This window comes from Octodon degus, unplaced genomic scaffold (genome assembly GCF_000260255.1).
Source record: "Octodon degus isolate 3935 unplaced genomic scaffold, OctDeg1.0 scaffold00196, whole genome shotgun sequence".
Classification (NCBI taxonomy): Eukaryota; Metazoa; Chordata; class Mammalia; order Rodentia; family Octodontidae; genus Octodon; species Octodon degus.
Genome location: NW_004524772.1, coordinates 2,711,450 through 2,738,238, shown reverse-complemented (window position 1 = coordinate 2,738,238; position 26,789 = coordinate 2,711,450). Strand labels below are relative to the sequence as shown.

Here is a 26,789-nt window from a genome sequence, read left to right as displayed (position 1 = left end):
TCCATGATTATTTGATCCTAAAGAGAGTGACACAGAAGGGGGACATCAAAGAGGAGAAACACTTGATGGCAGAGGAAAGATAGAGAAAGATAGTGAATGAGAAAGCGCCGACAGTGACTGTCTCTCTGACCCTCTGTTCTGTCCAGGATGGATAGCACTTTAGGATGGATAGCACTCACACCCAAGAAGGGCCCTCCCACTAACCACTCTCAAAACCATGCCACCTCCATCAGTAGACATGTAGCCATCATGTGCCCTCAATCCCAGCATCATACACTCTAGATCCAGTCACCTCTGCAAAGTCCCATATAGGATTTCATGAGGCTTTGAGGGGACATCGACTGCAAGGTATAACACTTACTAATAATTTTAATTTTAAATGTTTGCTTAGAAGCAATTGAAGTAAATTAACTGAAATGTACCATATATATAAAATCTTAAATCTATAACCCTATGATTAGATACTGAAATTTGTAATCCATTTCAATCTTGGAGAATACTTCTCCCATAAATGGCTGCTAGTTCCCTATACTTAAGTGGCTGCTCATTTATTACAATTCCATTTACCCAACATATTTAACATTACAAGAAGAGACATCCGAACTCATGCCAAACCACTGAAGCAGACAATTAATGGACACAATTACAAGTTAATCCCCAGCCACTTCAGCTATTCCTTCATTCATTCTATGCATGTTGTGCATTACCACATAGCAGATGCAGTTCAAATTGCTAAAGATAGAGGAAAAGCCTAAACACTTTTGAGATTCTTATTTTATTATTATTATTATTTTAAATTTTCTTAAATCTGCTTTTGTTTTGTTTGTCTTTTGTCACAATGTTGGGGATCAAACCCAGGGCCTTGTCTACATTAGGCAAGTGCTCTACCACTGAACGATTCCTCCAGCTTAGGAGTTTCCACTTTTAGTGATGCTGGGGATCAAATCCAGGGTCTTGTGCATACAAGGCAAGAGCTCTACGACTGAGCCATATCCCCAGCTGAAGAATTTCTATTTTAATAGGAAAAAGATATAGCAGATAAATAAGCATTTATGCGAATAGGACAGTGAATAGAGGATGGCTAGGTAGATTTTAAAAGTTTTAAAATCTTTGATGGCAAGCATTAATAGTTGTCACCCAGTCACCTTTATCTTCTTTGCAAATTATTTCTGATGTTAGCTGGCTCTGTAACCATACAGAATACAAAGCTAAAAAATCCCCACATTTCCCCTTTGAGCTACATGTGGTTATGCAGCTGAGCTCTGAGCAGATTGCAAACAGGGGGATGTTCCGAGCAACACAAAAGCATGCTCTAGTTGTGCATTTCTAGGTGCGCCCGTAGTCCTAGCACCCTGGAAGGATAAGGCAGTAGGACTGAAAGTTCAGGTTCAGCTTGGTGACTTAGCTGCCTAGGGAGATTCTGTTTCAAAAGCAAAATTATAAAAAGGATTGAAGATGAATTTCAAAGCAAAAGCCCTGGGTTCAAGGTTCAACCGCAATTCACACACACGCACACACACACACACACACACACACACACACACACACTCACTCGCATTCTGACCCATTTTGAAAGGAAGACAGTGGCCTTTCGGTTTCTGATTATTATTTCCCCTTTCCTGCTGGCTAAAGCACAAATATGCTAACAGGTCCCAGTGGGTCCCCATGGGTCAGTATTTTAAGGAGAACACAGAAAAATTTAAAAAGTAAGTGTATCTGTGTTAATTAGTTCAGTCACGCCACCACAGATTCTAAATCTCGGTTTTCCCTGTGAAACAGTGTCTGTCTTTTTGTTTGTTTCCATTTTTAGGGACTTCTGTTGCTTCCGTTTGGATTCACTATGGCTCTTACATAAAGAGATACAGAAAGATGAAGTGGGCTAAGGCCTTCAGGGCAGTGAAGCTGCAGGCAGGATGACTGGGGAAGGTTTTCCTCAGGACTTCATACCTGAGCAGAGTCCTGAGTGTGTGAGAGTGGGCCACATGGAGCAGGGGAAGCACATGCTGGGAAAGAAGCTATGAGAGGAAAGTCCGAGAGGAGGGAACATTTCTGTGCCCAAAGACCAGCAAGGGAGGTGAACATGGGGAAGCTTTCAAATCTTTCCCATTACCCCAAGTAGAAGTCCTTGATTCCAAGCCTTGACAAGGCTGCTCGATTGTTCTTTTGGCATCTCTTCAAAAAGTGTGGACCTAAGTCTAAGCTTTTAGTATTCAATTTCACAGCTGAACCCATAATGGTCTATTTCAAGCTTCCTCCTCTGCAACTTCAAATGTTACCCATTTTTATGAGCCTAGCATAAATTCTCACATTTGGCTGAGGTCTAGCTCCTACCGTTGTTTTGTTTCAATGCGTTCTATTGTCCATACTGCTAATTTTAATTCTAAATAGCCTATTGTTCTATTTTAATTTACGAATAAGTTGCTTGTCACCTCAATTAATATGCAATGTAAGAATTATGTCTTATAAATCTTCTTTCGTTCTTGACACCGAGTCTGGCTAGGTAGCCCAAGTTGACCTTAAATTCACTATGTAACATAGGCTGGCCTTGAACTCACAGGTCTCTTGCCTCAGCCTCTAGAGTGCTGGGATTCTATGCATGTGCCACTAGGCCTAGCTTTGCAGTTTTTAAAAAACCCTTTTGTCAATAATGTCTCCAAACAAAAGGTTCTTGATAAAAACTTTGTGCATGTCCCATGAATGAATATTTCATTCAACTCTCTCACAAGCTAGACACACAATGGAGAGAACCTAATCTTCTCCTATTCCACCCTTACGCCAGGAAGATATGAGTAGCTGAAGTATTTGGTGCTATATATAGTCAACTGATGTCAGCTGGATGCCCGTCCCTGCAGAAAGCCTCAGTCCTCAGTTTGAGTCAGAGCTGGGGACCATGCCGTCCCAGGTTCAAGGATAAAACCCACTAAGTCCAAGTGCCATCCATATTGCATCTCTAGAGTCTTCCTTTACCATCCGGAGTCAGCCCTGCTGAAAAGCACAGTCTAACAGCAAGGTGAGTACACTGCTTCGCCAAAAAGTTTTATTCATCAGTGGCCCTAGGAGGCTCAGGGCTGTGACTCAAAAATGAGCATGCTTTGCTTTGAAAGACAGCTGCTGGTGCCAATATGAAAATGCTACCACCAGGGAGTTCTGGTGTAATATGTGTCTCCTTCATTCTTATAGTTTGGCTGGAATTGATGTACTGGGATGCTGACACAAATGAGGGCCAGTAAGGAAACAATGACAGATTAAAAGTAAACTGGGAAAAAGAGAGGGCGGTGGAGGGAGGTTGCTCCTTCATTGTTCCTCACTGCCTCATGACCATTGTACTAATGTACAGAGAAGACTGGTCTGAAGCTCTGAGTGTCATCCTTTGTTCGTGTTGCTCATGGATGAATACCATGCTCTGTCTCCAGACAAGGAATGCATGTTAAAGTCTCAGTGGACAGCAACCATAAATTCTTACAAAAGACTATGATGTTCTCTTCCAATGGGAGGGCTGTAAAACACCAATTGAGTTCTTCATATTTTTTAATAATGTCTCTTTATCTTTAACAGAGAGCAAAGAATTATGCTTTCACATAGCACCGTGATGAAGCAGAGAAAAGAGCAAGCATCCGCCATCATAAAGGAAACCCACAGAAACGGTACCCCAAAGTCCCTTCATAGACAGCTCAGCATTCCAGTGGAGCCTTCTTCGTGCTATTTACTATTCTACAGGGCTTAACTTCTTTCAAATCCTTGCCATTCTGTCATAACAAACCTGGAGCTCTAGAGTGGGTGTAGAAAAGCCTATGGCAATGAATCCTTTTGTAGTCATCCTTTCTCGTTTGGAAGCTATTTTCAGAAGCACAACTGCTCTAAAAGGAATGAAGCCGTCTGGCAGCTGATGCATTTTCTGCTTGGGCTGCCCCTGCACATCATCAGCTTGTGTCACTCAGTTTTCGGATAGGCTTTGCGTTTTCTGGTCTTTATTGTGCTTTCCATGTGGGTTATCTTGATTTCTTTTATCTTATATGACAGCAATCATTTAAAATATATTTAACATCTTTTAATGAAAGCTATTGATTGACTCAGGATTCATACTCATTGTTTATTTAATCCTAAAACCAGCTTTCACATTCAATTTTTGATTCACTAATGTAAGTTGTGTGGAGAAATTATTTTTATTTATAATTCCTGAGTGAGAGGAGTGAAAAAAAATTGTCATCCGAAAGCATCAACTCAAAAAAATATGTTTAATATGTATTAGGTGCAAGGTATTATTCCATTCTCCTCCTTTTCTGGGAATTTTTGCAAATAGTACTAGAAATCACTGTTTTTGTCTAATGTTTTGGTTGTCATAAAGGAAATTCAATTTTGTTCATGAGCAAAAGACAGCACCAAATTTTAAGGTTGGGTAGAGTATCCGGGTCCTTTTAAGGGTTGATTTGAGCCACTCCAGCCATATTTGTGGAATGTTGAGAATGCATCTCTGTTCTCTCTCTGTTGGCAAACAGCACAGTCCTTCCCTGTGACAATATGGTGACCTAGGCGCAGAGTACCTGCACGGGGACAGCAGGAAGTGCTGAGTATTACTTTCATACTGCAGCTTCGGTAGAACGTGTTGAGCCAATGATGTGCGCATGCCCCCTGCCACGGCATCTCATCCTGTTACTGAGTTTTGTTTTCTATTTTCTGCAGCACACAATCACTACTGGATTCAATTTGGGTCTCATATTTTACTATTATGTTGAATTAGTTTAGAATAAAATGGGAACAATTCTTAACCAGATGTCAGAACTGAATTTGTATCTATTCAGAGTTGTAAAATCTGTGCTTCTTGAAATTCATATGCACCTTTTTTGTATTTCCTGTTTCAGGTACTTTACTTGAAATTGTTTATGCAGTTGTACTCCTTGATGAGGCAAAATTTAGATAATCACTTGAATTTAAGACTACATAGTTTACCTTAAAATAAGACTTTCGGTGAGCTGCGCATGGTGGTACATGCCGGCAATCGCGGTACTCAGGAGGCTAATGCAGGAGGATTGCTGTGAGTTTGAGGCCAGCTTAGGCGACAAAGTGAGTTCAAGGCCAGCTTGAACTGCAGAGTGAAACCCTGTCTCAAAAACAGACAAAATAATTAAATAAAAACAAACAAAAAACTAGACGTTAGGAAATTTAGTTTTCAATTACATAATAATTAAACATAAATAATTTTATTAAGGGCCAGCGAGATAGCTCAGCAAACTAAGCATCTGCTTAGGCAAGTATAGGGACTGGGGTTGGATCCCCCGCACCTCACACCATGCCTGCCCTGCCCTGGGTGCACTGAGCTGGCCACAAAGACCGGGTGTGGTGGTGCACCCCTGTAATTCTAGCACTGGGGAGGCTGACAACAGGAGGATCACTATGGCTCAGAGCTGCGTAATGAGACTCTGTACCAAATACATAAAAATAAGTAATTTTATTTATTTTCTGTTTATATCATGGATTCGACTTTGCATTAGCCTTATTCTAGTTTTCAGGGGTAAAAAGTTTTTCTAATTTTTTAAATATACAAATGTGTTTTCATGAACTTTAAAGGGGGAATACAATGAAACCCAAAGGGAGAAAAAAAAATCCTCAAAACAACGGCCTCATCACCAAAAATCCAGCTCTTCTGGTCTGGCAAAGCCTTCTCCCAGCTCAGAAGGAGCTAGACCCGCAAGAGGTGTCACATGTCCTGTCCTTGCTGTGTCTCATAGTCCAGATAACGCAGGAATAATTAGACTCATTCCAGATCAAACAGCTGTAGCACTTTCTCAAACAGCTCAAATGTTTCATTTTCCTCTTCTTCTGACATCTTTTGTGGAAGTTTACAGCTTGTGTACTACACAGCAATCTGGAGCTGCTGGGCTGGGAAAGGGTGCTGTTTTTTTCCCTTAAGGATGGAGAAATGAAAAAACTTGAAAGAAACACTTTTCTTTTTCAGAGCCTCAATACAGTTGCATTCATTGCGGCAGTAAAAATTTGGGTAATTTAACACAAAGCATGCAACTGTTTTGGCCTCAATTATAAGAAAGCTTAGTCAAATCGGGACTAGATCTTTATAAAAGTGAACAGAAAAGGACCTTTGCAATCTCTTTCCCACCCCTCTTCTTGTGCATCAGGATATTTATAGTATTGTAATTTAGTTATTCTTATTTCTACATACCCCTAAAACACTTAGCCTGTAGGATAATGAAATGTAACAATGAAAAAGATAGACATAGAGTACAAATTCAGACTATAGAAAACAGACTACGCCTGCTAAGACTTTGACATAAATCAGCAGGAAAACAAAGCAAAAAAGGGAGAGTTTTACATCATATCACCAATTCCATTAGGGGAGATAACCTTAAAAAATTCCTGAAAACTCCTAACCTTATATAACCTTAGGCTATAGTGGTAACTGGATAGGGTAAGTTTCAAAAGGTAGGTAATCCCCAGCTTCTACTAAGTGCATTTGTAATGCTACTTATCTATAACGTTGATTTGGTGTTAAATTATATACTGGGAGCAAATATGCCACATATCCAACAAATGACTGATACAGAGTCTTCCTGTCACCAAGCTGGTCTGCTCCTAGGCTGACTTGTCTCATGCTGCCAGTGACAAGCAGCTCTGGTTGTGCTCATCATACTAGCAGCCATGGAGCTCCTGGTGAAGCTGTCCTGCCTTACTAGGGTGCCAAGTTTCTGTGTTTTCTACAAAAGTAGTTGCTGGCACCAAGCAAGAGCTAGTGTAAAAGGCGAAAACCCAAGACGAGTTTTGCCATTATCTGTGCATAAATTCGTTGTGGGGACGAGAGTAGGTGGCCTGCACCTCATCAGCTCTGTGCAGCCTGCCCTGGATTCGTTGTGTTTTCCGGGATGTAGCGGACTCCTGACTTACCCAGTGACTCATTTCAAACTTGAAGACTAGAGACAGAAAGAGGACTAGGGAAGGATAAAAGGACAGGAAGTAATAAATTGATAGAGCAAGACGGGTAGGGTAGCAAGCAGAGAATAAGAAGCTGCATTCTGGAGCTCCTGGCGTCCCTTTAGAAATGAGGGGAAAAGCGAATTGGAATTCAAGTAACCCTAAGAACTGAGAGGATGATATGCCTGGACACCCAGCACAGATTTGTTGCTGACAGTCCAGAAGCAGAGCTCCAGAAAAACCTCCTCGGGTGCCTGTCACCCTCCAGTGAGTTCACCTGGGCTGGGCTAGGGGGAGCGGAACCTCTTTCCTGTTTTTCTTTTCTTTCTTTTTCTTCTTCTTTTTTTTTTTTTCTTTGTATGCTTTTGGTTTGTTTTTGTTTTGCTTCTCAGTACTGGCAAACAGCTTTCCCCAGCACTCAGACTGGACAGATTATTTTTACAATTTCAGGAAGAGTTTGGCTTTGTGGTCTGAAAACAGGAAGCCCAGGTTCTCCATGGGGTGCAGTTGTTGATACAGAACCAGGAACCCTGGGTTCCAGATGGGGCCTCAGAGCCTTCACTGCCAAAACAAGGAGGGCTGGGCCTACTGGCACATGGACTGAGAACTCCACCACTGTCCTGGGTTCCATGCCGAAGTGAAAGAACAGTATTTTTGAGGAATTTTTTTTTCAACAGTAACAAAGGACATGATAATACTGACATAAATTGCAAGGAAGCCTTGCAAAAGTACAGATGATAAGCTATAGAATTTCAGAGGAAAGATGATGTGAAGATCTCTCTTCTCCTATATGACCTCATCTCAAACTAATCAACCTTCAACACCCACATGAAGAAGCCAGGAAAGCCAGATATACCTCATATCAAGTATAAAAACTGATGGCTGAAAGGAATGATTTAGTGTACATGTTTGTGAATTTTACCTCATTTAACATTTCCCATCAGAATTCCCATAACTTCAAGAAAAAACAAAGCCAGGAAAGCTTGCTTGTTTTTATTTTAAAAACTTATGCACTCTAACATCTTTGTAATGTGTACATTTTTCTGAACATCTAAATTTAAAAGGCCCTCCAAAAGACTTACCAGAGAACTAGGCTAACTCATATTTTAGGGCCATTGATACAGCTCAGCAGCACAGTGCCAGCATGGCAAACAAGGTCCTGAGTACAATTCCTGGTACAAAAAAAAATCCTATATTACACCGAATTTGAAACTTCAGAGTTTAATCCTAGTGACAGTAATCCATCATTCTAGTTTTCTTTCTTTTCCTGATTGTGTCTCTCTTCTTTCCTGCTTTTTTCACAAGAGCTTAATTCTAGCTGTATCATTTCATCCTCCTAGGTTTTTTTTGTGTTTCTGAGCCAACTTCACACTAAGTTGTATAAGCTGATCTCCACTTCGCAGCCCTCCTGCTTCCGCTTGCAGTCAGCTGGAGCTACGGGCACATGCTACTGTGCCGAGCTTTGTCATCCTAGTTTTCTTTGCTGCCTTTTTCAGTCTAGTATGTTGTTGGTATATATTCTGTAACAGTTACACATGTTCTCTAGCAGCAAGAATTTAATTTGTATAATTCAAAACATTGGTGGTCTTTAATGTTTAATATGTTTTTACATCTCTTAAATTATGACATTTTCATTATTGTCATTATTTTAAAAACTTCATAGAATAGTATTAAAACTGAAGTTATGACAAGAAACATGAAATAGGAAAAAATAATACATGGTTTCAAAACCACGTAAAAGCTTTACCAATAAACTTTTTATCAATTAGAATTTTTCAGGTACTACCCACAATCACAATCCGGGTTATGGTATTTTATATTACAGGTACTACTTATGTTATATATATTATTGTATGATATGATGCATATTTCATGGGTTATTCTTCTAGTCCATGGGTTGGCAGTAAATAGATAAGAGAGTCCCAAGCAAGTGTAGGCAGAATCTCTTTGTCTCGATAAGATTTATAAATAAAAAAATGAATAAATAAATAAGCCAACCCTAAGGCAAACAGTCTGCATCCCGCTTCCCTCCATTGTTTTTACTTATTTCATCAAAGTGGCAATTGGAAGTAAAGCATGGAGAAATCGTCTTAAGGGATCTTTTGTGTAACTGCAATTATTTGTAATGGTATCTTTCGAACTATGGATGGCTTCACTGATCTAACTGCACTTCAGGATCACTACAAATGACACCAGTAGGAAAGTATGCTTAGCAATATTATTTTCAATAGATGATCTAATGCCACAAAGACAATGTTCTAAGCCGGGAGGTCAAGGATGTGTATCCTGAGTAAGACATGTCATTTATCAGGCATCAAGATTAAATGCACTGTCAAATCCCCACGCAGGGGTTTGCAGTAAGAGCAGGAGGCAGCTGAACTTGAGATCTCTGTGTTCAGTGGACAGCATTCTTCACTGAACGTCTAAGCAACGCATGTGGTCTTACAGGAGATTCCAGCTCACAAACGGCCCTGGAACTCCTGCTTTGGTGACACCACACACTGAACTATTTAAAAGGGTGGGAAGGAAGCCTTAAATAATTTAGTTTAGGCTTGTTTTGTTTGTTTATGCAAAGTATGTTGACCTAAATATTCCTAACATTGATGGGTATGTCCAGTAGTATGCTAGTAAATATTTAACAACTGGTTCTCTATGGAGAAAACTACTTTGCATTGTTTAGTTTGCCAATTTCTGTGCTGCCCTACAACTATGATGGCCAATTTCAAGTGACCATCTTGGAGGGCCTAAATGCAACATTATGTCTGTAATACACACTACAGTTATATGACCCTGAAGACTAGCGTTTCTGACCAGGCAGATACATAACCTGAAAACGTATATAATAGCATAGCAAAAAGTAGTAGAAGGATTATAACTTGATTATTTTGCAGACTTGCTTTATTTAATAAATTTTGTTTAAGTATTAAGTGTATATAATTTAATTTTAAGAATGATGCTTTTGCTGTGTGTAACTACTGAAAATCCTTGAAGGTGTATGAGTTAACTCCTGTGCACTAGTGCAAGCGCCTGTGAGTGAGCCTTCAGTTCTCCTGACCTGAGATGTCTGAAATGTGTTCAGACAGTCACCTGCAGCCAGCTAACATTGAAGAGGCAGGGCCTACAGGCAATGGAGGGGGATGAAATGTGTAAGAAAAGAGGTAGAAAGTTGCTCCGTGTGTGCCTTCTCCTTTTCCTTCTCATGTCTAATCTTTCTTCTGTGGTGGCGTAAATTTACTAGTAATAATGAATTATATCATTTGGTTACTTCTTTCTCTCCCCTGCCATTGAGAACAGGCAAGTTCCTGGTTCTTCGCACATTTATTACTCACAACAGCTCGAGCAGTGTTTGTGGAGCTTTGCTAAAGAGGAGTGAGTGTTTCGTGTTAACCCGAGTGAGTGTGCAGCTGGGGCTAAAGGTCCTTCTAAAAATACCCTTCTTTCTTTTCTTTTTCATTTTTTGAGATTCACTTCTGGGCATCCAGGCCAGCTGTCTTACCCTTCCCTAGAACTCCATCATTAGTATGCATTTTTGCACCTACTACAGTAAGATCTAGAGAATGCCTGCATCAATTTGAATGCTTTCAATTGAATACAGCTGAAAACCAGAAACTAGCTCAAACAGTAAAGAAAACTAACTGGTTTGAACAACTGCAAACTCCAGAGCTGATATATAAAGCTTGGTCCAGAAGCATGTGCACGGACCATGCTGACTTCCTTGGAGTTAACATCATCCCAAACCTGGCTTTAGTACTCTATCATGCCTGCAAGGACATGCCAGCAATTTCCTGATGAGTAAAATTACCCCTGCCACCCAGCAAGAAAGGAGAGTGTCTTGGGCACATTTGCAGTCAAGGGTACATCTATTTCCTCTCATTGGTCTTGCTCAGTTCACATACTTTTTCCTGAACCAATCACAAAAGTGACTAATTCCCATCAAACACATCAGAGAAGACTTGCAAACTGCAGGGGCTACTGAGGTCACAGGGTTATTTTAGAAACAGTGATAGAGCCACAAGACAAGGGCTGCTAGAAAGAAGAAAGTCAGTTCTCAAATGTTCTCAACTTTTTGTCTTAGGGCCTTCAAATTAAGTGTATGGCATACTTGAATTTTTGAAGAAATTCATTGTAATATGTTATTCCTACTTTCTAGTCTTAGTGTAACTGTTTATATTGATACAAATTGCTCCAACTGATGACAGAAAAAAAAAGAGAGAAGGGGAGAAGCTGAATTCTTGTTTCAGTTTCCTCAGTAAAAATCCTTGTTGCTTTAACAATAAGGAGAATGATACCATTATTATGAAGGTTGTCATCTCTGCATTATGTAGTGTTCACCTCTTTGGGAGGTTTTATATTTCCTTAAATTGTACCTTTAGAAAGACTTTTCAGGGGGCCACGCAGATAGTTCAACAGTCTAAGCACCTGCCTAGGCAAGTGCAAGGACCTGGGTTTGATCCCTGGTACCACACACTGTACCAGCCCCACCCTAGGGATGCCAAGCTGTTAACCAAGACTGGGTATCATGGTGCACCCTGTAATCCCAGCATTAAGGAGGCTGAAACAGGAGGATCTCTATGAGTCTGAGCTGCATAGTGAGACCCTGTACCAAATACATAAAATTTTTTTTAAAAAAAGAATTTTAAGGAAAAAATATACATTTGCTTAGAAACATTACTTGTTATATGTAATTATATGTGCAATTCTAAAAATAGGTTTAATGGACAAAAATCTGGGTTTTTTATTTTCTGTACTCATAGGCTGTCCTCCTCCTTTTCTATGTCTTTCTGCTTCCCTTCCTCTCTTCTACCTTGAACCTTTTCAGTTGTATTTCAAGACAAAGATTTCTCCTGCTTCTAGTAGTACACCAGATTACAATAAGTAATACTTTATCTCTTCTGTCTTTTATGATCCAGAGGGAACTTGTTATCATGATTTCAAGGATCAAAAAGTTGAATAATCCACTCCTGTCACACTGTCTAGTACATTGAGTGATACTCATACAAACACTGAATAAAAAAACAGCTTTTCCTTCCCTGATACAAACACACAATGGCAGAGATGCCAAATACATAAGCAAAGGTGAATATGTATTCCCTATAGAACTCAGCCAACCTGGTAGATGATCCCAAGATATCTCAGGTTGTGAACTATCCACATCCCCTCTGCTCTTAATCTTTTTCCACTTCCATCAGCTTTCTCTACTGGTCCTGGAAACTGTAAAACACAGTGCTCTGTTGTGTTTGTTTTAGTATTAGAGATTCAGACCAAGCTGCTTGGCATTGTTTCAGGAAGAGGTATAAGTCTGAGGTTGCTCCCCGATCCACTGAAGCTTGAGCAGCTCCTCCTCACTACTGCTCAGCTGAGCAAGGATGGGCATCCGGACTCTCACACTGTCTCCAGGAATACAGCTGGGGTGAGCTTAGTATGGGGATACAGGAAGAAAGTTCCAGTCTTCCAGTGGCTTACTGAGAGTGCTGGTGAACCAGGCTACAGTCTTACAGAGTGAGATGCTCCAGGCTGTCCACTTGTCTTGTTAACATGTATGGGGACAGGGCCAAAGGCCCTGTCTGTGATGCTTGGCTAAAGTAGAGTGACCACTGTCTAAATATTTTCTATCTTGTGAAGCTGCTCTCTTCCTTGTCCTTTGCATAGAATAACAGCCTTTTGTTGGAGTTTTATTTGTCTACCCTTGGGCTGCCAGTTCCTTCAGCTTCAAATCTGAGATATGTGAAGCCAAAAGAAAACCCAAGGAAGCCATTGCCACACTGCTCCTGGGGCTCCTAGCCAGCCTGCCTTCTCTCCCATTTTCTGAATCTTGATACTTTTGCTTTATACATAATGATCCAGAGTTTTCATTTGTGCTTAATAAATGTATAGGGTAGAATGAATGTATCTACCCATCTTCCTAGAGACAGAAGTCCTAATACTACGATTTTTATAGTTGGTGGAATTCCTCCCTGTGAAATATTAAAACATGAAAAGAAATTTATTTTTTCCGAGCAAAGTGGAGAGAACAATCTAAAAAGTTTCTGTTTTATACTAAACACTCCCAAAAGTCTAATTATTATGGCTTACCCATTGTATCATCTAAGACTGCTCCTTCAATCAATCAAAATAATCATTTTTTTTAGGGCCAAATTTTCTTTTTTTTTTTAGAACTGGGGATTGAACTCAGGCCCTTGTGCTTGCCAGAGAAGCACCTATTCCACTGAGCCATCTCCTATTGCACTGAGCCGGCTCCCCAAATTTTCTTCCTGAGCATTTGGCATCAGTCTTTAGTATCAAAAGTATTCTGTGGACTATTTATATAAAAAACATATTCCTGATTTTAGGACCAAATGGAATAGTCTCATCTTCTTTGGATTTTGGAAAAGCACTTTAATAATAGGAATAGAAAATAATACTCATTTTCTGAACTACTAAGATACATAGGACTTAAAGGTTAAAGCATAAAGAAAATTAAAACCATAAAATAAATGTGATTCCATGTTATGGCAGTCTACATTAGCCATGAATATCTACACACAGATATTTTAGAGACGTAATTCACGGAAGTGGCCTTTGAGTTGGACGGGAAGGGTTTTCCCTCAGTGCTGGGCATCTGCCTCCTTAATGTAGGCTCCTCAGTGCTGACTGAGTACAGCGTGAAGAGCATTTTCCCCCGAACTGGGAAATGGACAGGGTGGCGTGGGAGAGGAGATATCTCAGTAATGGGGAGAGCTTAAGATGACACATAAAATTATGAGGAGAAAAGCAGAGCTTCTTAACATACCAATGAAGCAGTATTGTTTGAAAACTCAGTAATTATAGGAGTAAATCATACAGATAGTAACTGTTTTATGTACTCTATTTGCCTGATGCCATGCTAAATGGTTTATATGATGAATTTTACTTAATTCTCCCATTAGCCCTGTGTAGTAGATATTATTATTATTAGCAGCACTTTAGAGACGAGGAAACTGAGGTTTAGGCAAAATGAATAACATAGCCATGTTTACACATTAAAAAGTGGTGGGAGCGGTACTGAACCCGATGTTGAGTGACTAAAAGCCCCCATGTTTAAATGACCACAATAGCAGACAACAAATTATAACATTCAAGAAAGCATTAGAAAATGTTTACTGTGAGTTTATCATGTAAATGAAACTATTTTACAGATATAGATGGCATAAACCTGGGCAAGAAAGTCAGCATCCCCCGAGACATCATGTTGGAAGAATTATCCCACCTCAGCAATCGTGGCGCCCGGTTATTCAAGATGCGTCAAAGGAGATCTGACAAATACACATTTGAAAACTTCCAGTATGAAACTAAAGCACAAATAAATGTAAGTACAGCTTGATCGTGTGGTATCTAAATGCTCTGGTGACATATCTAACTCTGTATATATTACCAGGTTCCCCAACAAATTCCTCTGCATAGTTTCGTTCAGTAGATTGTTAGACATTGTTTCCTCACGATAATGAATAGGTGGTTAAACAAAAACTGTTACATGTGGTATCAGGACTCTTTTAATTCAACAGTGACATTAGAAACTTGCGGATCTGGCACTGAGAAATGCCTGAAAGGAGGGAGGGAGCAGAGAGAAGTGGTGCTAAAAGCTTCCACAATCTTATCGCCACTAGTTAAATGTTTGAGATGGAAACACTTCCAAGGCACATAATGCTCCACAAAATAAGGATAAGCATTATATTGCTGAATACATACTGTCCCTGAAAAATGCCTGGAGATTACACACCCAATGTCCTTATAAAGCACCTATTCTACCTTGCATATAGAAGCCTGATACCTATTGATGACAAAACCTAAGTGGGTATAACACTGAATAAAGACTTCCTCAACTATAAACTAAAAATAAATAAATAAATAAAAATAATAATAATAATTAATTCAATTATATTTTACATATTGTATTAATTTACACTGCTATTTAGAATGACTATAGGAAGAAGTTTATAGGAAGAAGGGGACCAGCTTTGGGAAAGTAGCTTTAAAAATCAAGCACCTGAGGTCGGGGAGATGGCTCAGTAGAATAAGCGCTTCCCTGGCAGGCACAAGGGTCTGAGTTCAATCCCCAGTTCCACCAAAAAATAAAAATAAAAAATCAAGTGCCAGCCTAGCATGGTGGTGCACTCCTGTAATCCCAGCACTGGGGAAGCTGAGGAAGCGAGGAAGCAGGATCTCTGCAAGTTTGAGACCAGCCTGATCTGCAAAGTGAGTTCAAGGCCAGCCTAAACTGCAGAGCAAGACCCTGTCTCAAAAAGAAAAAATCAAGCACCAGGCATCAAGAACCAAAAATGCATAGTGTGTGGGCCTAAATTTGAAGAGCTTGTGGGAAACTACATGTAGGTTTTATTTACTGAGAGTTTCTTTCTACATTTATGAAAACTCTGTAAGTTTCCTTACAAATATCTACTTCAAAGTTCACCGGTTGCAGTCATTGAGAAGTTGTTTTGAATGGTTTTGTCATAATGGATAGATTTTACTAAATTCTTCCACCAGAATTACTAACACAAACTATGAAAAGTAACATCCTTACCCATAAGCAACAGCATTTGTTGATTTTAAACATTTCTATTTCTCTTACTCTACTTGTTAAGTCTCAAGAGGGTGTTTCAAATGAAAAATTGGGGAGTTTGGGATACAGTGGAGTGTACTTGCCCCAGATGTGTTAGGCCCAGGTTCAATCTTCAGCACTGCAAGGAATAGAAGAAAAACAGTGGTAAATCAAAAGCCATTTTTCACATTAATAACTGTTCTTCACATCCTTGCATGAAATCTAATTAAATTGTAGACTCAATTAGATAGCAAATCGTATTCAGCTGCAGTATTTCCATTAGAAAGGATGATTTTTCACCTCTTATAAATAAAGATACTGTTATGCTAACTAATAATGATGCACAGTATCCTCGTATCAAAAAATGCCTGTGGCTAATACAGTGTGAGCTGAAAATAATCCTTGCTCCATCTGACAGTTTGCTTATGTAATCACATTCTTTCAGTAATGACAGCAGAGAAGACACTTCATGAAATAATTTAAAACAAGACAGCTTAAAGAAAGTCTTGAAAAATCACTACAAGTCTAGACATCTGAGAAAATGAATAATGCCAATTTTCCTAACTTCCACTTACGACTCTAAGAGTACTACTCTAACTACAGTCCTGGAGAAAGGTACAAAGAGCTTTAAAATGTTCTTATGGGCTGGGTGTGGTAGTGCACACCTATAATAGTAGCATCCAGGAGGCTAAGATAGGACAACCAATGCAAATTCCAGACCAGTCTGACTTCCATGGCAAGTTCAAGGTCATCCTGAACTACATAGCAAGACCTTCCCCCAAATAAAAAAACCAACGTATCCTTACCCGCACAATGTAGTCTATTATCACCAGTATCTCAAGCGTTTTTTTTTTTTAAATTTGATTCAATATTATCTTGACCATAATTAAAAGAGGACATCATCTTGTGACCTCCCAGAGGTTAAACGTATCACAGTGCATGGGCAACTCCTTACAGTCCTAGCTTGGTCCTCCTCCAGCATCTCCTCTTGGAATTGTACCTGATCTGAATACCTCTCTTCATACAAATCCACTGAGGAATGGGGCGATTCTGCCTTTGCTTCTTGGCCAGGAATCATTTGATTCTGAAAGTCTTATGAGAAGACATGGTGAGGGTAGGAGGCAAGAGCATGCACTCAATGGCAGACTAAAACAGAAGAGCCAGTATCTCAAATTATTGACAATAATTTTACTTATCTGTGTTCAAATGTCCCAGTCACCATAAAATGTAGAAAATTGGGCACCAAATGAATGGCATGACCCCAACCAAGTGTGTTACATAATTAAGTGCTGATAACTCAAAACAATGAACAATAATGAAGTACGCAATTAAGTTGGATTGCATTGAATCACATAATGTACTCAAAAGAGTGAAGAAATCCACTCTCTCTTCTTTATAAATGAGGCAAGTCTATTCAAACAAGTATGTTGATTTGATTTAAGCTACCACATGCTAAAGGAGACTGCAATTGAGCACTTAGTGTTGACGTTAGCACCAACACCTATTGTGGTGAAATTAAGGGATACTCTGGCCTGGGAACCAGGTGACCAGGGTTGGATCTAGCTGCGTCATCAACTGCCATCAACTGTCATCAACTGCATGATAAGTTAATTGCAGTTTCCTTGCTTTTGTGGATTTCTTTTCTTATCTGTAAGATACTGGTATGAACACAAGCTGTGGTGCCTTCTAGCTTGAACAACTGCATGTTCTCTGATCTTAGTTCTTTTTTTTTTTAATCTGATCTTAATTCTAAAAATTGCACAATACAGTATTAAGGAAGATAGCAAGCCACATGATATGGTACATTCATTTCATCCAGGTACAAATTTGCAACATTGTTGGCATAACAGAATTTTTTTTTTTTTTTTTTTTTTTTTTTTTGTGCAACCTGGGATTGAACTCGGGCCCTTGCGCTTGCCAGGAAAGCGCTTACTCCACTGAGCCATCTCCCCAACAGAAATTTTTTAAATAACACTTTCAAGTCTATTTCCATACACTTACTTATACTTTTGGCAAATACTTATTGGGTGCCTATTATGTTCTAGATTTAGTACTATCCCGGAAGTTTAAAGATAAATAAATACTGGCTTTGTCTAATAGTGGAGACCATAGAGAGACAGCAACTATTTACCTGCAATCTAGTTCTTGAATCACCTTTATATGATTTATATCTTAGACTACTTTATTAATTATCTGAAATTACTTTTACCCCTTCCCCAAGCTATAGATATTGTGAAAATAAGGACTTAAGATAGCTTTATATATTTCTTATTTTATAATAATGTTTATTAAGAACTGTATGAATGAAAATATAAATCAAATCTCTAGAAGTTGATGCCATTTATTCAACTATCAAGCACTATTTAAAAACAAAATGTAGAAGTGTGTTTTTGAGCTTGCTTTACCACTTAGGGACACTGGAAATTCACGTCATATACACTTTTTATGATACAGTAATAACAAGAAACATGTGTTCTTACAAATAAATATTGCTTTTTATGTGAGCCCAATTTTGAAGCTCCAGTTCATGAACTGATTTACTTCTTAAAAGGCAAGCAAAGAAAGGGATGGAAATAATAAGTCTTACAGAGAAAACAGAATTAAAATAATTAATGATGGTTAAAATTCTCTTTTATAAATCACTGTATAAAGATATTGGATTTTTCCCAAGCTCTATAAATTTTGCATAATACTTAAATAGTATAATATAAATAAATAATACATAAAAAAGGGAAAATACACTAAGATAGATATTTAATTTAATTTTGTTTTTTCTGGTCTCTTGTTTTCTTTTATTACCTTTTTTTCCCTAAACATTTACTTTAAAGAGAGTATAGCAATAATTGTTAAGACATTAGAAGCAATATGCATTTAGAAGACCAAAATGACAGGTATTTCAAGCATGGTTTTAGTATTACACATTGCTGTCCGCAATGTAGTTGCTTAGTTCACAGATATCAGCATATAGAGTTAGTCAGGGTGAGAATTCTACCTATTAACTTGTATTTACAAAAACCTGATGGAAATTCTTAGGATAATTGCCTTAACCATCTTGTTTATATAAATGGATGGTTAAAACAGATTTTTAAAAAAATAAAACCAAATTAGACATATATTGGGATTCTGAATATATATTGATTTGTTCAAAACATGACTTACACATATTTAGCCCAACAAACACCAAAGCATACACTTTTATTTATGTCGGTATTTCAACAGAAATCATGTTGTTTATATTAAATGTGTGTTTTTAACTTATATGCCTACAACCCTATTCTAGGTTGTTTTCTTTTAAGGATCAATTTTACGAAGACAAAGAGAAATATATTTAAATTGGTCTTTCCAGTTTTTATGAAGGGAGTTACAGATGATTATAAAATGCTTTAAATTAAGGCTTACGTCACAACTAAACTAAGTCACTATCTAGCCATTAGCAGGCTTTGTTTCTGTAGTTAACAGTGATAGTGGAAGAACTGGGTGTCTCCTCATAATTAATGACTAGCAGAAAGAGTTGATTTTCCTGTTCATCATTAATCCTCAGGAAAGGTTAAGGTTGGCATTCTCAAAAATTAATGTAGCTAGAATGGTTTGTAAGTTTAGGCAAAATTCACTTCCTGGACACATTCACAAAGTTTAGAAAAGGTAACTCTGTACCCATCATACATTTAGATTTCCTATACTTACTTGATTTTTTTTTTATTTATAATCAAAAGTTAACAGAATTTTTTTATTTTAAACAGATAGTGTAGATGCTGATCTAGTCCATGAAGTCAAACACTTAGGATAGAAGCTAAATTTAAAATGCAAAACATGGGGTAGGGAGAGAGCTCGGCAGTGTAAGCACCTGCTTGGCAAGCGCAAGGACCACGTTCAATCCCCGGCACCCCTTACTATGCCAAGCGCCCAGTGCTGGGGAGGCTGGGACACGAGGATCAGACCCTGTACCAAATAAATAACTTTTTAAAAAGTCACTGATACAACCTGTTTAAAAAGTGCAAAACATTATACATGTGCATATGTGACAGTGTTTTTCATTTTCTTGTCCTTTTTTTTTTTTTGATACCTGTGATCTAACTCAGGTAGGTGCTTAAGCCAATGAACGGTCTCTCTGGCTCGGTGAAAGTGTTTTAAATCTATTATTAAAATAGTCTGTAAGTATAACATCATCTTAGAATTAAGAAAATACGAATTAACAGTCTTGAGCTAGATTTCAACACGACTATAAACTACTTGGGGAACTAAAATGACATAAATGCAGTAACAAAAGATCCAGCTACCCAAAACAGGTAGGAAAGCTCTTGAGAGCCGGGCCCAGATCTTACGAGGTGCGCAGATACGAACTTCTGGTAGGCTGAGTTAGTCAGCATGAAGAGGGGAACGAGGAGCTGTGACACACACACACACACACACACACACACACACACACACACACACACACGGCTTGGGCCTCAGGGAGGGAGGGCAGCCCACACAGATGAAGCCGCCTGCGAAAGCAGGAGTGGGAGCAAATACAGCTGCGTGCAGGGAAGCGGGCTGGCAGAAAGGTGCTGGGAGGCCTGAGAGGCGAGGGGTAGGAGCTCCCGGGTCTGCAGCCCTGGAGCTGAGCACGGGCTTGCCTCTCGATCTACGGACAATAGGAGCGATTGCTGAGGACCTGGGTCGGGCAGCGCTCAGAAGCACCCACGCTCAGGCCGAAAGAGGAAGGCCTGGCGGGAAGTGAACAGGCGGAGGATGGCTGCGTGATGAAGGTGTGAGGGGAGGGGACTCGCACACAAGACAGGTTTTAAAATAGGCTCTACTACAAAAACAACCAGCTAGATTTGATGACATCGCTAAAATTTTATCAAATACTCACTGGGTATTTATAGGCACTGTAAAAGGCTTTGCAGAAATGAAATAGATGAGTACAGAAAAGTCCCTGATCTCAAGCAGCTCACAAGCTAGTAAGTAAAACAACACAGGAAAGTTCACTTAAAGGGCCGGCCAGATAGCTCAGCCAACTAAAGCGCCTGCTTAGGCAGGCACAGTGAACAAGGTTCGATCCCCGGCATGCCATGCCAGCCCCAGCCCTGAGATAGCAACTGAGACTGGGTGTGGAAGCTCCTGTAATACCAGCGCTTGGGAGGCTGAAAACAAGAGGCTCACTAAGTCTGATATGTCATGAGACCCTGTACTTGTACCACATACATACAAAAAAAAAAAAAAAAAAAGTGCACTTAACAGTCAATGATGGCATATGATGAACCTAAAGACAAAATTTTGACTGCAGTATGAGGGGACTTAAGGGAAGGGGTGGCTTTTAAATCAGGACAGATCTGGCCATGGAAATAGTGACGGGAGCCTCCTGGCAGGGGAACATCTGAGCCCCCGAATCAAAAGTAGGGAAGAGTAGGGGTAATGGGAAGCCAATATCGGTTGAGTCTGATGTTTCAGGCACATCTTCAAACTTGATGGAAACTCAGGCCCGACAGGCAGATCTGAGTGCGAATATTCTGGCAAGCGTGAACATGGAGGTAGGTGTGCAGTTAGGTATAGAAGGTTTGACGTTTTTAAAATGTTTAAAGTTTCAGGACTTTTGCTATAAATGTCAACCCCAGCCAGAGGCAGCTACAAGAAAAAACCATTCCCAGAATATGAAAACTGGAAACAAAGCCTATGTGTACACTTCTTATCAGTGTCCCTACCATGTTAGAGTTTTCAGCAGTTTACTTTTGATCAATTGTAGCACAATCTTGCTATGCAAAATGAGAAGCTGGATGGAAGCCACTTGGAAGGTGGTTCACAGCAAGCACCCCTGACTCCTCCCAACACCCCAGATCCACGAAGCCCTCCAAGCCCAGAGAACATTGCACCAGGTAACTAATCCCCTCGCAAACAGAATGACACGACTGCTATGTCCTCAAGATATGAGCCCAGTCATTTGCACCATTTATTAAAGGGGATTTACATGAAAGAGACTTTCTCATTAAATATCTTAGACAATCTTAAAACAATTGTATAAATTCAAGCCTAAAGAATTATGTAAGATATGTATAATAGCCACAAATTCTTTCAGATGGTCCATGTTGCCGTTACCTGAATCAATCTGTTGTATGAATATATATCAATATATGTTCTCATATAACATATGTGAATATAACATATCAATATGTTATGTTGAAATTCTACTTGTGGGGAACTGTATAATTCATGAAGTTCTATGATGTACGTTGTCTTTAATTTCTCACTAACTCTCGGATATAACTATTACTAATGTAATCATCATTTTGTAAATCAAGAATGTCTGCAGATTGTGAATCTCAATGAGGCCATATTGGTTGGACAAGAATTAAACACACCAAATTTACAGGTTCCTTGTGTGGAATGACCTTGTAAAGATCGCTTTCGTTAGTTTCTGCTGCCTCAAAAAACTGCACGCAGTCCCTTGACAGTGTGCATTTCTTCATTATCTTACAAGCAAATTCTTAAGTAGTATGTATTATTTAGAAACATTGAAAGAAACTTGGAGAATCATATTATCAATTTAGATAATAACTTTCCAAGATAACTTCTAGAAAATCTGCCCTCTAAAAATTCAGCTATGCTCTTGAATTGTATACAAAGTAGATTTTTTTAACTTTAATAGTTTTTTCTTTTAGGTAGCAATATCTGTCATGTTCTTACAAAATAAGTGGCAAATTTAGTAAAAGCACTATTAAAATTTTCTCAAATAAGAATACCACTTTTTAAAATATGCACATGAACCAGCTGTGCAACACTAAACCTTTCTGAAACATAACTTAAACTGTCAATGTGGCGCTTCAGCTGAACTGAGCATTCTTATTAAACACAGTCGAGAAAACTGGCAACACTGAAGGAACCCAACTAGTCACAATCAAGAATACATATAATTCTGAAACTGAGTATAATAAAATTCTCTGGTAACTTTTGACTAAAAGTTATGGCAAGAAAGCAAACTTTTGAGTCAAATAACTTTGGGCTTAACTCTGGCTTTTTCTACCTTTCTCTGTTTGACTATTATGTTGGGAAAGAACATAAAACTTTTTTTTTTCTTTTTTTTAGTACTGGCAATTAAACTCACAACCTTGCCCTTGCCAGAGCTCAAGCTTTACACTGTGCCACTGAGCTACATCCCTACCCCAAGAACATACATCTCTGATCCTCATTTTTATCTGTCTTTAAAATAAGCATATCTCACCATGCAAGGTTGCCACTAGACTTACAGAAGATGCTATAAGCATAGCCTGTGGTACAATAAGTACCCACTTCAAGTTAAATTTTTACCCAGCCACATTTCGAATCCATCTTATACAATAGACTACATAAGTACTCTATTTTGTTTTAGCTCCAAGTACTGTACAGCAACACTTTGATCTCTAATTTATTTTATTTCTAATTTTTTGAAATGTTTTTGTTGCTATGCTATTATTGCTTTTGTTTTGGTTTTTGATAGAAAAAAAAAGAGCAGACATGAAAAAGTTGATGTTGCTACAACTTGAGATTTCCATCTTAGAAGTTTCATTATACAATTATCACTGTACACTATGTAATTTTGTTTTTAAATGTTTGGGGGGTTTTTGGTACCAGAAATTGAACTCAGGACCTTGCATTTGCCAGGCAGGCACTTGTGCTGCTGAACTATCTCCCTAGTCATACCCTATGACATTTGAAATGAAAAGAAGAATTGTTCTCTGTCCTCAAGGAATTCCTCCTTCACAGGGAGCAAATGGACCAAGTAGGGGGCCAGGAAGGGACAGCACAGGTCTCCAGTGAAGGAGCGAGTGGCAGATGCGGTAGACAGGCGGAGGGGCTGTGTGTGTCCTGCGACGCGGTCAGCTCTGCGTGGACAGGCGCTAGCGAGCTCTCTAGGGGAGGCGAGAAGCAAGGTCAAGCTTGCCAGTGGGAGGGCCACTTGGACAGCAGCAGGGGTCCACTGACAGAGCGGTTGGCAGCTGAAGGACTAGTGTGAGGGCTGCTGCCAAAGCCCCAGCGAGAGACAGGGCCTGCACTGTGACGGAATGGAGATGAGAGGAGAACAGCGAATCTCATTGTTCTGTGTGCAAACCACCAGCACGAGGTTGGAATGAGAATCTGATAAAAATGTGGTTTGTAGGCCATACCTACGACTTACCAAAGCCAGCTATCTGGAAAGAAAAACTCATCTACACCTTAAAAAAAGAACTCATGGGGATTCAGAAACACAAATTGTTTGAAAGCCACTACTTAGAAATCCTTAAGAAGTAGAGGCCTGTTGAGCATGATGGCACGTGTTGATAGTCCCGGCTACACTGGGAGGCTGAGGCAGGAGGATCCAGAATTTGAAGCCAGGCAGGACAATTTAGCAAAACCCTGTGTCAAAATAAAACTGGAAAAAGGAAGCTTGGGGATTCTGTGCTTACCTGGCACATGTAAGGCCCTGGATTCAGTCCCCAATCATGAAGAACAAGTAAGTGTAGTTAGTGCTACTTGTGATTTGTAGGTGGGGACAAAGAAGAATTTAGAAACAGTGCATCTGTCTTGGGGGTCTGAGGGCAGCAATAATGTCGTTAAGGTAACTAATTCAGAAAAAGAGGTAGAAGGAGTTACCAAATGGTTACACTTAGGTAGAGATAGATTCTAAAGGCTGCCCGTGGAAGATTCGTTGGGGGGAAGAGGATGGATGCTTCGACAGAAGAGCCTGGAGACTAAAAAGCACAAGTGGAATTACCAGCCTGTGGGTCACATTGACAGCCATAAATGCAAGGGACTTTTCGGAGCAGAAGCAGCGGTGTAAGGAAAGACCTCGGACTAGCATCGGGATCTAGGAGCCCGGCACAGAAAGCGACGCTACGCAAAGAGATGGTTACTGTTGCCACTGAAGGCGGTCAGGAGAGAACACACACAACTGCCTAGAGACGGCACTCTCTGGGAAGAAATGCTTGAGAGGATGAATATTTCCGTGTAAAGAGAGCCTAGGCATAGTTTGAAGAAAAGAAAGAACAATTTAGAGATAGCACATAGCATGCCCCAAATAGAAGTAATCGACGACTTCTGACCCCACGGGAGGGGAGAGCTCTGCGAAGAACGAAACAACCCGGCGGCCTGAGTGTGGACGCAGAGAAGCGCGCCGCAGCTCAGCTGCTCGGTCCAAGGCCAGGCCAGGGCTGTGTGACTGCTAAAGGAGAAAAAACCAAGGTAGCGAGGCGAGTGGGGTAAAAGCTAGCTTCGAAATCTTAAGGAAGACACCCAGGACGTTAAGAAAGAAGTAAAAGCAGCTTCTCTTCTTTGAAACTTAGATGCTTTTCAGGGTAGTCAGGAATTGAAGACACGTAAGACCCAAATTTTGGCTCCAGAAAGCAGGCTTTAGGGGAGGGAGGCCCTCGTTACTGCTGTTTTTCTGGGGCCTTGGCTACAACCTAATACCATTTTTAGATTATTTGTGACGTGTAAAGCCTAATACAAATTAGTGTAAGGGGCACAGGTTTTCAAAAAATAGATAAACAGTTTTACCTAAACAAGTACAGTCAAGAAAAAAAGCAACTGGAAAATTTGGAAAACTTAAACATTAAGAAAAACGGTTGTTTTTTACAAGTCCATAAGCTAAAATGGGATTTAAAAATATCTACCACTTTCAGACTGCATGTTTTCTGAAGGGTCATAAAAAAGACTGACTTCTTCCTAAATTTACCCCAGCATAAACAGTTAAGCACAGTGAGATGTTAGGTGGAGTTTAGTAATTCCAGGATGATTTGTTTACTTAGCTTTTGCTCTGTTTTTCCAAAGGATATTCTGGACCCCTGAAGGAAATTCCTCCTGAAAGGTTCAACACCACAGCTGTCCCTAAGTACTATCAGTCTCCCTGGGAACAGGCCATTAGCAATGACCCAGAGCTCTTAGAGGCTTTATACCCTAAACTTTTCAAGCCTGAAGGGAAGGTGGAACTGCCTGACTACAGGAGCTTTAACAGGTAATTCAGTTATTGGGAGTAACGGTTACATATGGAATGTAACAGCTTTCCATCATGGTTGAAATGCTTGCTAAATGAGTGCAACTATAAAAAGTTATATAGGCAGATTTCCACGTACACCTATGGAAGAACTTTACTTAAAAAATATAACTAGATGAGGTCAAAAATCTGGGCAAACCTTCCAGCAGTTCTACATCTGAGAAAACAAAAAATAGGAGCTGAAAAATCCTCAAAAATATACCACCAGGGTAAAGACACACAAGGGAAAGAGCAGGTTTCCCAAAACTAACACTGCTCCCAATCAACGGAATCTTAAATTTGTAAAGGCCCCCTCCTCTAAGTCAAAATGCCTGCCATTATAGAAATTAATCTTCTCTGAGAAGGTAATTGTACTCTTTGAATATTCAATCATCTCTGTAGTTCTTGTGTCCTTCCTTTTTTAGAAAATTTATATAATGAAATTTCCCATCTTAACCATGTGCAGTTCAATGGTGGATTAAAAAAAAAACCATTCACAGCGCAGCATGGCCATCAGCTCGCCTTGTGAAGGAGATTCTCAACACTACGTAGTCTCCGCTCGTTTCCCTCTCCCTGGCCGCTAGCAAACACCATTTTGCTTTCTATCTCTGAATTTCACTACTCTAAGTACTTCATACAAGTGAAGTCATGTCGTTTTTGTCTTTTTGGCACTAATTTCTCTTAGCATGTTCTCTAGTTTAAAAAAATTACAACTTTATATTATCATAAATATCAAGAGGATTGATAATTGTTAGGGGAAAAAGGATGAAGATTGGGCAGGGACAAGCATAGCGCTGTGGAACAACTTCTGATATGCGCAGTCATCCCAAGATTGTTTGTTCACTTGATGGACATTACATGCAGTTCTGTGAACTTTCCTGCACTTGTGCTATACTGAGTGACAGAAGAAAAAAAAAAAACAAAAAAACCCCTGAGAATCCAATAAATGCAATTAATGGCAGATTAGACACAGCTGAAGAGAAGATTAGGGAAGTGCCATAGGAAAATATTCCAACTAAAACAGAGGAAAAAAGATCTAAAATGGAGAAAAACAGTAGAAAACACAAGTAGAACAATACGAACATCGGCATATGCGTGTGACTGCATTTCAGGCAGAAGTCAGGCTGTAGGAATAGTGGATGAGAATAGCCAAGGATTTTTTATAAACAATAAAAGAAGATACAAAGGAAGGACCATTTTGTATTTGTATATATAGAATAGTTAGGATAGATATACAGCTACTTTCGCTTAATTCAATAAGAAGAAAGATTTGTAGTAATAGTGTTTGGGCAGGATATCCTGTCTGCTTTTTGTACTATGGATAACCACTAAGAAGATAACAATGTACAA

General features: G+C 39.4%; 1 protein-coding gene and 1 pseudogene across 3 annotated transcripts in view; one reads left to right on the top strand and one right to left on the bottom strand.

Moving 5' to 3' along the window:
- The first annotated feature begins 2,836 nt into the window (after nucleotides 1-2,836).
- Nucleotides 2,837-26,789, top strand: part of Myoz2 (myozenin 2) — a 35,725-nt gene continuing 11,772 nt past the window's right edge. Inside the window, exons 1-5 of one of the 3 annotated variants that reach the window (XM_023704419.1) lie at nucleotides 2,837-3,010; nucleotides 3,556-3,644; nucleotides 14,076-14,245; nucleotides 21,201-21,330; nucleotides 25,238-25,421. In XM_023704419.1, the coding sequence (XP_023560187.1) occupies nucleotides 3,569-3,644; nucleotides 14,076-14,245; nucleotides 21,201-21,330; nucleotides 25,238-25,421 (560 nt within the window). In that variant the 5' untranslated portion in view covers nucleotides 2,837-3,010; nucleotides 3,556-3,568. Of the gene's footprint in view, nucleotides 3,011-3,555; nucleotides 3,645-7,082; nucleotides 7,189-14,058; nucleotides 14,246-21,200; nucleotides 21,331-25,237; nucleotides 25,422-26,789 lie in introns of those variants that run through there. The other 2 variants (XM_023704420.1, XM_023704418.1) reach the window with 2 other exon arrangements.
- On the bottom strand, nucleotides 16,427-16,582 carry LOC101560427 (annotated as a pseudogene).